Raw genomic sequence first — 14,447 nt, forward strand, 5'->3', positions numbered from 1 at the left:
CTAGTATAGAGAGGATTTGGGCACTTTCAGCTGGTCAGAATGGGAGACTGCTGGTCAACCAGTTGGCCAGGGTGCAAAACGAGTTTAGGCTAGCTAAGACCAGACCAGAAATCCATCTTTGGCTGATTTTCTCCCAACAGGTGAAGGCATTACACAAGCACAGAAAATATGAAGACGTCAGATACTTGGTAAAGCAGTTTTTAAAAAGCCATTTTATTGCAATTATACCAAAGATTTGACAAAACTCCAGATATCATTCAGGAGCTGCAGAGAGAGATCATAACACAACATCACAAAGTCATTATTGGGTGACGACGAAAATGCAAGACAAAAAGAGAGATAGAGAGAGAAATGCTCATGAACTATTCATACATAATCAATAATGGTACATTTCTGTCACTTCCCAGCAGTGTGAGCGAAAACGCAGAAACTGAGCACAAGCTTTCCGGAGGGAGATTTCTTTAGAGCATGCAGAGCATTGCCATGCTAAGAACCCCTTGAAATCTTTCTCCTTTGTCTGTCTGAAACTCCCAAAACAGAGGGACCCATTATAGAATGCAGAGAATCAATTTATGCTGTCACAATGATCAGAAAGGTTGCCATGGAAACCCAACCATTTTCCATGTTTCAAAAACTCCCGCCAAAAGTGGGTTCCGCACAAGCCCGCCCCGTGCCGCCGTGCTCAGAGTTTACAGTGTGTGTGTGTGTGTGTGTGTGTGTGTGTGTGTGTGTATGGGTGTGTGTGTGAGAAACCGTCTACCCCTCCACCCGTTATGCCCTGAACATTAATAAAGACACATATACTGAAAATAAAATGACCAAAAACAGAAAAACAGTAATCTAAAGAGTAGATTTTTAAGGCTATAGTGCATAGTGCCATGTCTAAATGAGTGTGCGCATTGCCTACTCTTTCTGTGTTCCTTCAATCCGATGCAGTAGTGCCAAAACACGTCTCAACAATCTCTGATATTCTTGGTGCTGGTCTGCATTAATCTCAGAAATTCTTTCATATGTAAAAGCCCAAAAGCGTAACTGTAAGATGCCTGTACAGTTATCTGACAAACGCATTTACCAGCAGAGGTGCAAGAAAGAGAGCGCTATCATAGTAGGGTACACTGCTCGTCTGAATACCATCACAAATACTAGTGAATAAAATACAGTTTTGTAGAACGCAACGATGCTTTGGTCCCCTTCAAATAAGTTCTCCTCTTCACTTTTTTTTTTTTTTTTTTACATTTTTACTTCAGTTAGAAAAATAGATCCAGAAATGGGACTATCGTTGACAGAATGTGTCCTTACAAAAATATCATTTCGGTTTTTTCTTCTATCCTAGACAAATGACATGAAACACAAATTTGGTCCTCAATGTGAGTGAAGATGTTCTGTGTGAGCGCTGATTGTCAAGAGAAACATTTTATGTCTGTGTGAATACACTATGGCACTAAAATAAGAAAAAAAAAAAAAAATCTATCTCTGAGATTTTAAATGGACGTTACCATCCACGACGTGTGTGTGTGTGTGTGTGTGTGTGTGTGTGTGTGTGTGTGTGTGTGTGTGTGTGTGTGTGTGTGTAAATGCTGTAGTTCAGTGCTCCAGACAGCAGGGGGAGGTCCGTTCACTCTGGTTTGGGTTCGGCGGTTTCACTCTTGGCCTCCACGTCTTCGTCACTCTCGATTCCGGAGCGGCTGACAATGCGACGCATGGTGAAGGGGAGATCTCCACGCCTGCACACAGATTTGAACATCAGATATTCACTTGACCTCACAGGAGAATGGAAGACTAACCTCATCGTCCTTTTATGTTTTAAGTCTGCAACTCAATGCCCCAGTATGTAGCCAGTGTCACCACGAGACACATGTAGTTGTAGACACTATGAGAAGTGATACGATCATTAGGTGTGTCTCCAACATGCAAATGAGCAGTGATGCACAACAATGAAACTGAAAATTTGAATGGATTTTCTTTACCTCTATCTCGCACTACGGAAGAGAAAACATCTCCCCAACCACTGCCTCATCCATATTGTTCTGTATCGATAGTCATTTACATGAGGTAAAAAATTTACCCACAAACTAGTCCATTATTTTTCTAGATCAGATTCTTCATTTACATTTACATTTATGCATTTGGCAGACGCTTTTATCCAAAGTGACTTACAGTGCACTTATTACAGGGACAATCCCCCCGGAGCAACCTTGAGTAAGACACTCAACTCCAGGACACAATGATGGGGACTGTGGGGATCAAACCAGCAACCTCCTGATTACCAGTAATAAACATATATTGTTGCTGTATATAAACGAGCAAAGAATTCACCTCACTCATCTTTCTGTTCACTTCAATCCATCTTTAACTCACTAAAAATGAATATCTCTCTCTCATTAATAAAGCTGAGTATTGCCAATGTTCTTCAGGATATGAAACACACAGTGACACATGTATTATGATGCAATAAGTCTCGAGCAATCACGTTATAGTCTGGCTGCTTTAAGTGTGTGCGCTTGAGGGACGAGTGTCCCGTGACAGAGTGTGCATCAGCCGGTGCAGTTTCAATCTCTCCCCATCAGATCAGACATACACAACTCATAGAAGAGACGCTCACTGCACAGAGAAATGACTGTTTCTGAGTTTGTAGTTATTTACATGATCTGCTTCCTAATTAATTAAACTTTAATAAAGTTATAACTGCATTAAATATAACTGCAATAAAGATGTAACTCCGGACAGGACCGGGTATCTCAGCAAGACACTAACTACCTCACGAGTTTGAATCCAGGGCGTGCTGAGTGACTCCAGACAGGTCTCCTAAGCAACCAAATTGGCCCGGTTGCTAGGGAGGGTAGAGTCACATGGGGTAACCTCCTCGTGGTCACTTCTCTCGGTGGGGCGTGTGGTCAGTTGTGCGTGGATGCCGCGGAGAATAGCGTGAAGTCTCCACACATGCTACGTCTCCACGGTAACGCGCTCAAGTCACGTGATAAGATGCGCGGATTGACAGTCTCAGGCGCGGAGGCAACTGAGATTCGTCCTCCAGCACCCGGATTGAGGCAAGTCACTACACCACCACAAAGACTTAGGAGCACTTTAGGAGCACTTCGGGAATTCCAAATTGTGGAGAAAATAACAAAAATCTAATATTAAATTAGTATTTATACTAATACAGAATATTTACTTATTCTGTATTTTTGCATTATAATTATATTTTGTGATGTACATCAGCTGAAGCTGTGAAAGTGTCGAGTGCATCTGTGATCTGTGTAACTCCTGAACTGCAGATCTGATCTCACACGTCATCACCACAGTTTAATGTTACATTAAATGACATCAAACGACTATTTGACAATAAACATTTTTGTTGACAATTGTTTTTATTTTTTTTATTGTCAACATTTCATTTCAGCCCTAGTTAAAGAGTATACTTTTAAATGTTAGGGTACTTAAACATGCGTGAGACGAAACGGCATGCAGACAAACCATGTACATTTAGTATTAAGAATAAAGATGTGTCGTGGGACGCGTGTATCCATGGCATTGTGCGATATCACGCACCTGAGTTTGCTCTTGAGACTGTTGACTTCGCGGTTCATGGCATCGGCTGATTCGGTGGCGTCCTCCAACTCTCTCTGCAGTTTCCTGCGGTTGGCATTTGCTCGCTGTGCCTCCTCCTCAGTCTCCTCCAACTGACGCTTCAGCTGCTTCATGCGGCTGCTCAGCTTATCAGCCTGAAACCAATCAGAATCAGCAGTTAACCTCACAAGCACCACACCTAGACCTTGTTTTATATGGTTTATAAGGTTGAGGAGAATTGTCGTTACCTGGTCTTTCTGTTGCTCGGTGTTGCGTCTCTCGTCGTCGACCTGCAGAATCACCTCCTTCAGCTTCTTCTCCGTACGACGCACCAGTTTTGAAGCCTGTTGCCTCTCCCTAAACACACACACACGTTACAGTAAGTCTGACATGAAAGCAGCATTAATATCCGGTATCAGGATGCAATCTTTGGGGGGGCATTTTGATCTTTAGGGGTGGCAAGTGCTTTTCTCTTCATCGAACCGGGGTAGGGGGCGCCCTTGATCATTTCGCCATCCAACCTGATCTATGGATGGCTCAAGGAAAATCAAGGGTGCAATGCCCCCCTTAGATCCAGCCATGAAAAATACAGTTTACTGTGTCCAGTGAAGAATTGATCACCAGCTGTACTCTCACCTGGTCTCTATATCGAGCTGCTCTTCCAGCTGAGCGATCTTGGCCTCCATGGCGGCGATAGCGGCTTTGTACTTGCTCTTGACGGTTCCCTCCAGCTCGGTCAGTTTGAGTTTCAACTCCTTGTTCTGGCGCTCCATCTGTGATCGCGCCCCCTCCAGGCGCTGGGAGGTACTGCGCTCTGCCGTCAGCTCTATGTTCACCTGGTCCGTCTACAGACAGGAGAGACAGTTTAACGATATGTTCACAGAGAAACACTTGTGTAAATGCAAGAAACATATTTTGAATTTCAAACATTGTGATCCGTAATAGACTAAAGAGTCTTAGTAGGGAAAAAGATATGCAGAAGTCACATTACATTCCATGTAAAGTAAAAAATATTGTGCAATTAGTTACATTGCCTTACTATTAATAAAAGCAACGCACAACTATTAAAAGTCTCAGACTGCTCAGGTGTGTGTGTGTACCTGTAGCAGTGCTCTCTTCATACGGTCGTTCACCAGCTCAGTGTTGTTCTGCTCCTCCTCCAGCTCTTCCTCCAGCTGAGCGATACGCGCCTCCAGACGCCTCCTCTCCTCTGAGCCCAGAGCACTAAACGCACACAAACATTTTTTATTTTCACCCAACTTTTTGGATGAGTACTGGATGATATAGCAAATGAAACAACATAGTTGTAGAAAATAGATTTTGGAGAATTGTCGTGGATATAGACAACAGCACTTTAAGGTAAGGAATGGCCATTGCAGTTCAGACTCTCCCCTACCATTATGCTAAATTTGCAGAGACTTAAGACTTCAATGGCAGTCTTAAAGTAAACAATTACATTTCTAGCCCATACGGTTCAAAAGTTAGAAGCTGAAACGTAAGCGCAAATCTGACCTTTTGGTGGCAATTGACGATTTGAGATAGAGACCCCAAATTTGCTACCAGAAATGTTCAGACTCGCCCTTACAAGTGTGCCAAATTTCACCAAATATTTCTATGGACTACATTAGACTTCAACTGCAGAGGAATAATAATAATGCTGGTGCAGAACGAGTAGTCAATTACTCGTGCACATCCGTATTCCCTATATTGTAATGAATAGAGTTATTAACCCAAATTATATGTGAGATATATAGATATATATATCACTCACTCCTAATTTATACATATATGTGTGATACAGCCTGCACGTGAGCAGGGTTGCAGTGGAGTCTTAATTTATACTGCATATAGAAGTTTGTATCTTACCCTTTGGATGCCATGTTGTTGACTTCATCCTGCAGTTCGTCTCTTTCCAGCTGTGCCTGTCGCTTTGCACGTTCTGCAGCTGCCAGTTCCTGTTGAGAGAGACAGACAGGTCAGTCAATCACACAGGGAGATGTGCATTCAGAACTATGAAGAGATATAAGAAAGATTTACAGACCTCCTGCATTTGGATCATCTCAGCCTCCATGCTCTTCACCTTCTTCTCGTTCTCTTTACTCTGAGCCAGAATCTCTTCTCTAGACACACGAGTGTCCTCTAATTCACGCAGCAGATCTTTCATCTGAGCCTAAAACACCAAAGACATACATCTGAACTCCAAAATCTTCAACGTCACTCAGAGCATCTCAGAAAGTTTATTTTCAATGAGCTCTGTTTGACATCATTTCATGCCCATGGACCAAATTTATGCCATTTTTATGGAGCATTTGTCTTCCACAGGAATATTGTTTTTATATTTTTTAAACGTACATAGGAATCAGAGTAAAAGGTTATTGCCCATACGGTTCAAATGTTAGGTTTGGCGTGAAGCAAATGTGAACAGGAATGTTCAGACTCGCCCCTACCAGTGTGCCAAATTTCACTTCTTTTTACCAAATGCTTCTATGGGCGGCATTAGACTTCATATGGCAAAGAAATACAAATTCAGAGTAAAAAAATAAGTTTCTAACCCAGACAGTTCAAAAGTTATAAGCAGAAGCGTAAGTGCAACTGTGACCTGTTGGTGGCGCTAGACGGTTTGAGATAGAGACCCCAAATTTGCTACCAGGACTGTTCAGACTTACCCCTACCAGTGTGCCAAATTTCATTTCTTTTTGCCAAATGTTTCTATGGGATGGGACTTCATTGGCAGAGGAATAATAAGCAGAAATCTAACAGATACAATAGAGCCTTTGGCTGAAGTTGAAGCCAATCTATACCTGTAGTTTCTTTAGCTGTTTGAGCGCCTCATCACGGTTCTTGTTGGCCTGGTCGATGGCCAACTCCAGGTCCTTCAGATCCAACTCCAGCTTCTTACGAGCTGCCATGGCAACTGAACGCTGTTTACGCTCGTCCTCCAACTCCATCTCCAACTCACGGACCTGAAAACACAGTTGTGCACGTCACGCGAACTCCCTCAAATCTTAGCTGAACCGATTTAGAGTTTTTTTGTAACCGATGAATGTTTAAGAATTGACTAGTGATGGCACGACCTAAGAGTCACCTCATCTTATCTTCGTACCTGTTTAACCAGCTGTCTCTTTTTCTCTTCTCCCAGCTCGTCTCGGCCCAGCAGGTCTCTCTCGTACTGCGCCTTCATGGCCTGCATGTTCACCTCCAGACGCAATTTGGCATCTTCAGTACCCTGCAACTCATCCTCCAGCTCCTCCAGCTGTGTCCTCATCTCCTCCAGCTGCTGCTCCATACCACGCTTGGACTTCTCCAGCTCGTGCACCTGAGAGAGAACGGAGCGGAGATCGTGAGAAGATTCCAGCTGAGGAATCATGAAGTATACCTCGGGTGTCTCAGACAACTCTAAAGTCTCTTACACTCTTGCCCACGTCATCTTTAGAGGACACCAGGTCTTCCATCTCTGCTCGCAGCAGTTTGTTGGTGCGGTCCAGTTCTTCCTTGTGGTCTGTGAGGGTCTCCAGCTCTCGGGCGAGCGCCAGCGCACGAGTCTCTTTCTCACGAGCTTCGGCCTCAGCCCGGTCACGCTCCTCAGCATAACGGCCAGAGATGGACTTCTCCTCGGCTAGCATCTACAGAGAAACAGCATATCAATCCATTAGACCAAGTGTATGACTGTTAGTTTGACCAAGCCTTGCCTAGAAGTGTTTTTTGGTCTCGGTTTAAAGATTCAAGTTTGTACAATACCAGTTTGATGGATTTGTCAAGCCAACCTAATTGACCAGAACTAGCAAGACCTGTATTCTTGCCATGTTCTACGATTTTTAACATCTTATTAGCGTTTCTCACCTGGTCAAACTTCTTCTGTTTCTTCTCCAGGTTAGACACAATCTGTCTCAAGTGGTCCTGGTCCACCACCATGTCGTCCAGCTCCTGCTGTAGACGTGTCTTGGTTTTATCCAATTTGTCATAGGCGGCGCTTCTCTCATCCAGGCGCTGAGTGACGGCCTCCAGGTCGCGCTGCAAACGCTTCTTGTGTTCCTCAACGTTCTCCAGAGAACCGGCCTCCATCTCGATCTTCTTCTTCATCTCGACCAACTACAGGAAGACAAAGAAAGCCAAATATTGCTCAAACATCTTCATCTAGTGGAAAACGAGAGCTGGGGCAGTGGAACTGTAGTAGGGATGGGTCAGTATAGTCACCTAATCAGCTAGTCGACTACATATACATTTACATCCTTTCAATTATGTGTAGGTTTTACATATCCCTGAACTGTAGTACCTGGGATTGCATGGTGCTCATCTGTTTCTCCAGGTTCTTCTTGGCCGCCTCCTCTTCATCCAGTTGTTCTCTCAGGCCCTGCTGCTCATCTTCCAGCTGACGCAGACGTGTGTTGAGAGACAATTTCTGTCGAGTTTCCTCTTGCAGAAGTTCCTGCAACCACAAACAAATTGAGTGAGTGAAACGGCGAGTGAGACAGCTCCACTCCAGACGTCCTATCATTCCACAGTGTGTCATACCTGCACGTCCTGTAGCTGAGACACTACGCTGGTGCAGTCCTTTGATGCCTTTATGGACTTGACCTCAGCGTCATTCAGTAGACTGTTGACATTATCAAGCTCCACCTGCAGAGTCGGATAAAACAGCACAAATCCATTCATGACAAAAAAATGGTGCACTCAGTTATTTTGTTGGGCTGGTCAATATGGCGGTCGTCTTGCACTTGCACTGCCACCTAGGGGCGTGGATGCAGTATCATTTAAAACGCAAAGGTGTTCAGTTACAGATGCCACTGTAGTAATTCGCTATTCATATAGACAGTCATGATTTATGTGATCATAACACGGCCGCCCCCATGAGGGGACCATCTCCGTGTAGAATAAAACAGCTTTTTTCTGATATGACTGGAGACTTCGTCTCATCCTAGTGCTCATGATTTTATAATTGTGCGTTTCCAAATTATTATTATTTTTGTTTACGATAAAACTTTTAAATTAGGAAAAACGTGTGCACCTTTATTTACAATAAACAGGTCAATTTAAAAGACAGTCAGACAGTTTGCACATTTTCTGCACCGAATTTGGACGAAAATATACAGAATTCTGCATAAAAAAAAAAGTCTGAATCGCTCTAAATTTGCCGTGTATCATCTAAAGACACTCGTGACAAAAAGTTAAGAGATTCATGAAGATAGACTGAATCGTTCTTGCATACGGCATCGATGAATTCGACGGCAACAACGGCAAAATGGAAGTGAGGATGTACCTGCCCAACGCTTTCACGCAAAACTTGGTTATGGTGAGTAGTGCAATGGCCGAGCGCGTCTGGGCAGAGCGAGGCCAGGAAGATAAGACGTGAATGAGGTCCACCTGTGTGCCACACCGGCCTCGCGTTCCAGTGAGGGGCGGAGGAGACAGCGGCAGATGGCAGAGAGAGACGCACAAAGCTGTCTGTGGCTGTCTCCTGCGAAAGCGTTGGGCGGGTACATCCTCACTTCTATTTTGGCATCGTCGCAGTCGAATTCATCGATGCCGTATGCAAGAACGATTCAGTCGATCTTCATGAATCTCTTAACTTTTTGTCATGAGTGTCTTTAGATGATACACTCCAAATTTAGAGCAATTCGGACATACGTGTGGGAGGAGTTCGGAAAAGTAGGTTTTCCGTAAAATTACAAATGGTGAAAAATCTAGTGAGCGGAGAATAAAAAGGATGCGACCCATTGGACTTTTTGTTATTAGATGATAAATGCCAAATCTAGAGCGATTCGCCGCTCGGCCCCGCCCTGATCGCTATATTGGTATATGTCATCACAAGCATAACGTGAGAGTTCCTGCACAGTTTCAGCACAGCGCCACCTAGTGTTCAAGATATCTGAAAATAATTGCCATATTTTTGTCTATTACTTCAGAATAATTTGGCCTTAAGTCATGAGACTGGTCGCTTTAGATTCCTTGGGGCATATGGAGTCAAATAATACCCAATTTTCCATGGTCGGCCATATATTCGGTCCGCCATTTTGAATTTCATGAAAAACCTACTTTTTCAAACTCCTCTTAGGATGCATCTCTGAATTGCACGACTTATACCAACAAGGATCTGAGGTTGCATCTCCAGAACGCTTCGGCGTTTTGACATGAAACCTAACATATGGCATTATGACTGAGCCCTGACAATACCATATCAATTTGGTGATGGTGCCACCTATTGTTCAAAAGTTATAAGCACCAGTCTGCTTAATATCATCAGTGGAATTATAAATTCAATCAAAATGTTTGCCATTGGAGTTCTTGGCCCTGTCATTGCCGCTTGCAGCTACATTTGGTAAGTTACTCTGGATAAAAGTGTCTGTAAATGAACGTGCAAGGGCCAGAAAATGTGTAGAACTTGGAGAATGACAGCCATTACAATTCTACTGATTTCCATGGCCGCAGATCCCATGCTGGCTTGGATACGAGGTCTTTACACACCTGCATCTTGGCGACTTTCTCTGAGAGTTCGAGACGGTGTCTCTCGGTCTCGGTGTGTTTGACCTGCAGCTCCTGCAGCTGCGTCTCTGCTTTCTTCCTGCGGTGTTCAGATTCTCCTTTACCCTGCATGAACGTCTTCAGCTCGATCTGCAGCTCGTTCCTCTCCGACTCCAGAGCCTGTTTGGCCTTCTCCACCGACACCTTATTCTACGGAGACAGAGAAACATGGCGTGTGACCTGATATTTGATACATGGACCAGTAAGATTGAACAGTGACAGAAATGGAAAACATGCCACAGACAAAACGTCTCGTTGCAGACTCGGCTAGTTTGTATTAAAACTGACATGACTGTGCCTTACCCGTTTGACTTGTTCTAGCTGCTCATTGAGCTCATCGAAGGCCTGACTGTGTTTTTGTCTCATCTCGACCACCAGTTGCTCGTGAACTTTAGCTTCATCCTCCAGAGACTTCTTCAGATGATTCACCTCCATTTCACGCTTGGTCCTGCACGAAACATCATGTCACACTGAGCTACATCAGAGCAATGCTTGATGCAGCACACTGATGTCTTTATGAACGTGTGGCATTAGGGGGCAGTCAGCACAGCTGTACAGGCAACACGTCTCAAACCCATGAGAACAGGAAGCACAGCCTTCCACAGACACACTTGAGCTTAAAGGCATCTGGACCGAGTAAAATGCAGTGTTCTCAAGACACGTTTCTCAAAGTTTCAAACTACATCGAACTTGACACAGTATGTTAAAACAGCTTGTGTGATTAAACCAAAGACGACCCAAAAACAACCAACAATTAAAAATAGAGCGGAGGGAAGGCCAATAATAGAGTTATGATCAATGTAATTGAAACAAGACAAAAACAATATTAGTTTAAGCTTCTTTTTGTCATCTAAACTAATTATATTTATAGTTATGTTAATGACTATACGCCAAATTATCTTTATTTGAGGCCTTTCTCAGTAAATATGGATTTATCAATTAATCGGCACATCATGTAATTAACATTTTCTATGGTTTAAATCGATTATATTATATTTATAGTCATGTTAATTACTATACAATAAATTATCTTTATTTGGGGCATTTCTCAGAAAATATTGATATTCGATTAATTGTGATTAATTAAATTAATTAAACGGCACATCATATAATTTGATTAAACATTTTAATCAATTGACAGCCCTATTTTGTACATGTAACCAGATTAATAAGTGATATAGAAGTATTGTTCATTCCGGTTAAATAATACAGCTAATATTAATAAAACCTTATATTGAAGTGTATATCATCAGCACGACTGAAGTTGACATTTTCTGGTTATATAAACAACATTAAAACTCATACTGCATGTTTCGGTCACTCAGCTTCCACATATTGCAGAAAAAAATTACAAATAATTATTTTATTTTTTTTTATAAAATTCTAAAACCGATTATACACAGACTATAAAGACGAGGGTGCCGGCTAACATCATGTTGAGATGTTACTCCCTGAAATTAAATGAAATCGTGAGTGGCACCACAGCTGGCCACAATCTCCCAGCACACGTTCTCATGCGTTTACCTGAGCTCCTGTTGAGCAGCAGTGGAGTCCAGCGTGTCCTCCAGCTCGGTCTTCAGCGCCTCCAGCTCTTCTCCCAGATCCCGCCGGTGTTTCTCGGCTTTGGTGCGAGCTAATCTCTCCAGCTCCAGATCTTCCTGAAGTTCACTCAGCTGAGCCTCCAGTTCACGGATCTTCTTCTGCGCCAGATTTTTCTGCGCCGCTTCCTCTTCGATTCTGACAAAACGACAAGTGCGGAGATTCTTTACTGGTTCTCATCAGACATTCAAATGGATTACAGATGCACCATATGACCAATATATGAACGGTGATATTATCAGCTTTCAGTATCAGCCAATCAGGTCAAGGTGGGTTTGGTCGATGTTACACACCTGGCCAGCGCCTCCTGAAGCTCTTCCTCTTTCTTGGCGAGTTGTGCGCGGAGTTCTGCGATCTGCGCCTGCAGTTCAGCGATCTGATCGTGCTGCTCCGTTGAGTCACCCTCCAGTTTCCTCCGGTTCTTCTCCAACTCCTGACGCTGTTTCTCCTCACGACGCAGACGATCTGAGGGACAAACGGTCATTTCATTACCTTCATTCCGCAGTCACGAATGACGTGTACCGAAGGGCATTTCAGCCGTAGGGGCAAATACATAGTTGTCGTTCTGGATTCCAGCCAAGCAAAAATACTTGCTCATCTAGTGGAGATTCACATCCTGAGCTTACTTCATAAAATAGGGGCTGTTCAACACCAAAACAAACCACACAGAGTGCGTTATAGATCTCCTCACCCTCCAGGTCGGTGATCATGGCCTCATGTTTGTTCTTCAGTTTCTGTAAGCTCTTGGATTTCTCCTCCTCCTCAGCCAGGTTGGTGGTGATCTCAGAGACTCTTTCTTCCATAAGTTTCTTCTCCTGTAGAACCAAAATAGACGCACAGTGAGAAAACCAGCCAGTGTTTCTCAACGGTTGATACACAAGACTTCCATTTCACACAGACCTTGAGCAGTTTGTTGTTCTGGTCGTCTAGAAGCATGACTTCCTCTTCGGTCTTCTTCAGCTTGGACTCCATCGTAACCTTCTCTAGCTGGAGTTTCTGCCGAGCAGCTTCCTCCTCGTCCAACTGCTGCTCCAGATCCTATTAGAGACCACAATGCACATTCTTATTTATTCAAGCAATCACAGCTAACTTTATTGATCGACAAGCCAATCATCTTGCAGGAAAACTTTTTAACCTTATTCCCGATTCAGGGTTCCCAATTTTGACCAATTAATTACTTTGACTTTTCCAGTCCTTTGTGAGTACTGACAAAAAAATGTATTTTTGACATTGCACTTGCAAAGAGCAATTTCCAGTCTATAACATATTTGAGATTTTTCTAGTTATGCTCAATGTATGTTTGCTAAGGAAACTGCTGCAGGTCTGGAAATCTCAATTTTAGAGTTGGTTGATCTTTCCAGATTTTTCATGCCCTTAACAACCCTCCATATTGCTATTTTGATATGATGAGGCAAAGCATGCTGGTAAATAAAAAAAAAAATACAAAGTGAAAATAAATAGATGATTAAGCCCATTTGTAGCACTAGTACTACTGTGATAGTGAAAGAAACAGTTATTGTGAAAAGTTATGACGTGATGGAGTGATGGTTGGAGGGAAGGATGAATAGATAGATGAATGGAGGGTTGATAGATGCACAGATGGATACACGGACAGATGGATGCATGAATGGAGGGATGATGTATGGATGGATGGTTGATAGATGCACAGATGGATACACTGATGAATGGATGGATGGATAGATGGATGAATGGAGGGAGGGAGGGAGGGATGGATGATGATAATGGACGGATGGATGGATGGAGGGAGGGATGGATGATAGATGCATGGATGGATGGAGGGAGGTATGGATGATAGCTGCATGGATGGATGGATGGAGGGAGGTATGGATGATAGCTGCATGGATGGATGGAGGGAGGTATGGATGATAGCTGCATGGATGGATGGAGGGAGGTATGGATGATAGCTGCATGGATGGATGGATGGAGGGAGGTATGGATGATAGCTGCATGGATGGATGGATGGAGGGAGGTATGGATGATAGATGCATGGATGGATGGAGGGAGGTATGGATGATAGATGCATGGAAGGATGGAGTGATGGATGATAGATGCATGGAAGGATGATAGATGCATGGATGGATGATAGATGCATGGATGGATGGAGGGAGGGATGATAGATGCATGGAGGGATGGAGGGAGGGAGGGAGGGATGGATGGATGAATGAATGGTTGGATGCGTGTAATAGATGTGTGTGTGTGTGTGTGTGTGTGTGTCTTTTTACCGAAATATTCTGCTGCATCTTCTTCTTCTCCACCTGTAGATGATTGGCTCTCTCCTCCTCCTCCTCCACACGGGCTTCCAGATCATGAAGGATCTCCTCCAGCTCTTGTTTCTTGGCCACCAGACGGTTCCTCATCTCATCCGCTTCAGCACACAGATCCATCTCAGCCTGCAGCTGCTCCTGCAATGCCATCTTCTCTGCGTTCAACTGCAGCCAGAGAAACAAACCGCTCATTAAAACTCATTTAAAGTCATTTTGAATGATTGAATGAAACTACTCAAACTGGAGCATAACCCCGACTGTTGACGTCACAGCTCTAATGACCTCGTCCACAGGATAGTGTGTGTGTTTTATACCTGCTTCTGTTTGACCTCCAACTCCTGGAGTTGATGTTCAGCGACCAGTTGTTTCTCTTTCACCTTGTGGAGTTCTTCATCTTTGGCCTGCATCTCCTCATCCTGTCTGCTCACCTGCAGCAGCGGCTTCACCTGGAATACAAACACAAAGTGTCAGTACAGA

At 43.6% G+C, this 14,447-nt stretch overlaps 1 protein-coding gene across 2 annotated transcripts in view; it reads right to left on the minus strand.

Annotated features, from left to right (window-relative positions):
- Positions 1-472: 472 nt before the first annotated feature.
- Positions 473-14,447, minus strand: part of LOC127652409 (myosin-9-like) — a 49,260-nt gene continuing 35,285 nt past the window's right edge. For both annotated transcript variants that reach the window (XM_052138532.1, XM_052138531.1), the window contains 21 exons: positions 14,285-14,416; positions 13,929-14,135; positions 12,586-12,723; positions 12,377-12,500; positions 11,979-12,150; positions 11,611-11,823; positions 10,390-10,534; positions 10,030-10,236; positions 8,080-8,184; positions 7,841-7,993; positions 7,408-7,656; positions 6,978-7,190; positions 6,671-6,883; positions 6,369-6,530; positions 5,609-5,737; positions 5,434-5,522; positions 4,668-4,791; positions 4,204-4,412; positions 3,816-3,924; positions 3,550-3,722; positions 473-1,724 (listed from right to left, as the gene is read on the minus strand). In XM_052138532.1, the coding sequence (XP_051994492.1) occupies positions 1,616-1,724; positions 3,550-3,722; positions 3,816-3,924; positions 4,204-4,412; positions 4,668-4,791; positions 5,434-5,522; positions 5,609-5,737; positions 6,369-6,530; positions 6,671-6,883; positions 6,978-7,190; positions 7,408-7,656; positions 7,841-7,993; positions 8,080-8,184; positions 10,030-10,236; positions 10,390-10,534; positions 11,611-11,823; positions 11,979-12,150; positions 12,377-12,500; positions 12,586-12,723; positions 13,929-14,135; positions 14,285-14,416 (3,375 nt within the window). In that variant the 3' untranslated portion in view covers positions 473-1,615. The remainder of the gene's footprint in view (positions 1,725-3,549; positions 3,723-3,815; positions 3,925-4,203; positions 4,413-4,667; positions 4,792-5,433; positions 5,523-5,608; positions 5,738-6,368; positions 6,531-6,670; positions 6,884-6,977; positions 7,191-7,407; positions 7,657-7,840; positions 7,994-8,079; positions 8,185-10,029; positions 10,237-10,389; positions 10,535-11,610; positions 11,824-11,978; positions 12,151-12,376; positions 12,501-12,585; positions 12,724-13,928; positions 14,136-14,284; positions 14,417-14,447) is intronic.

The sequence above is a fragment of the Xyrauchen texanus genome, chromosome 12 (genome assembly GCF_025860055.1).
Source record: "Xyrauchen texanus isolate HMW12.3.18 chromosome 12, RBS_HiC_50CHRs, whole genome shotgun sequence".
Taxonomy (NCBI): Eukaryota; Metazoa; Chordata; class Actinopteri; order Cypriniformes; family Catostomidae; genus Xyrauchen; species Xyrauchen texanus.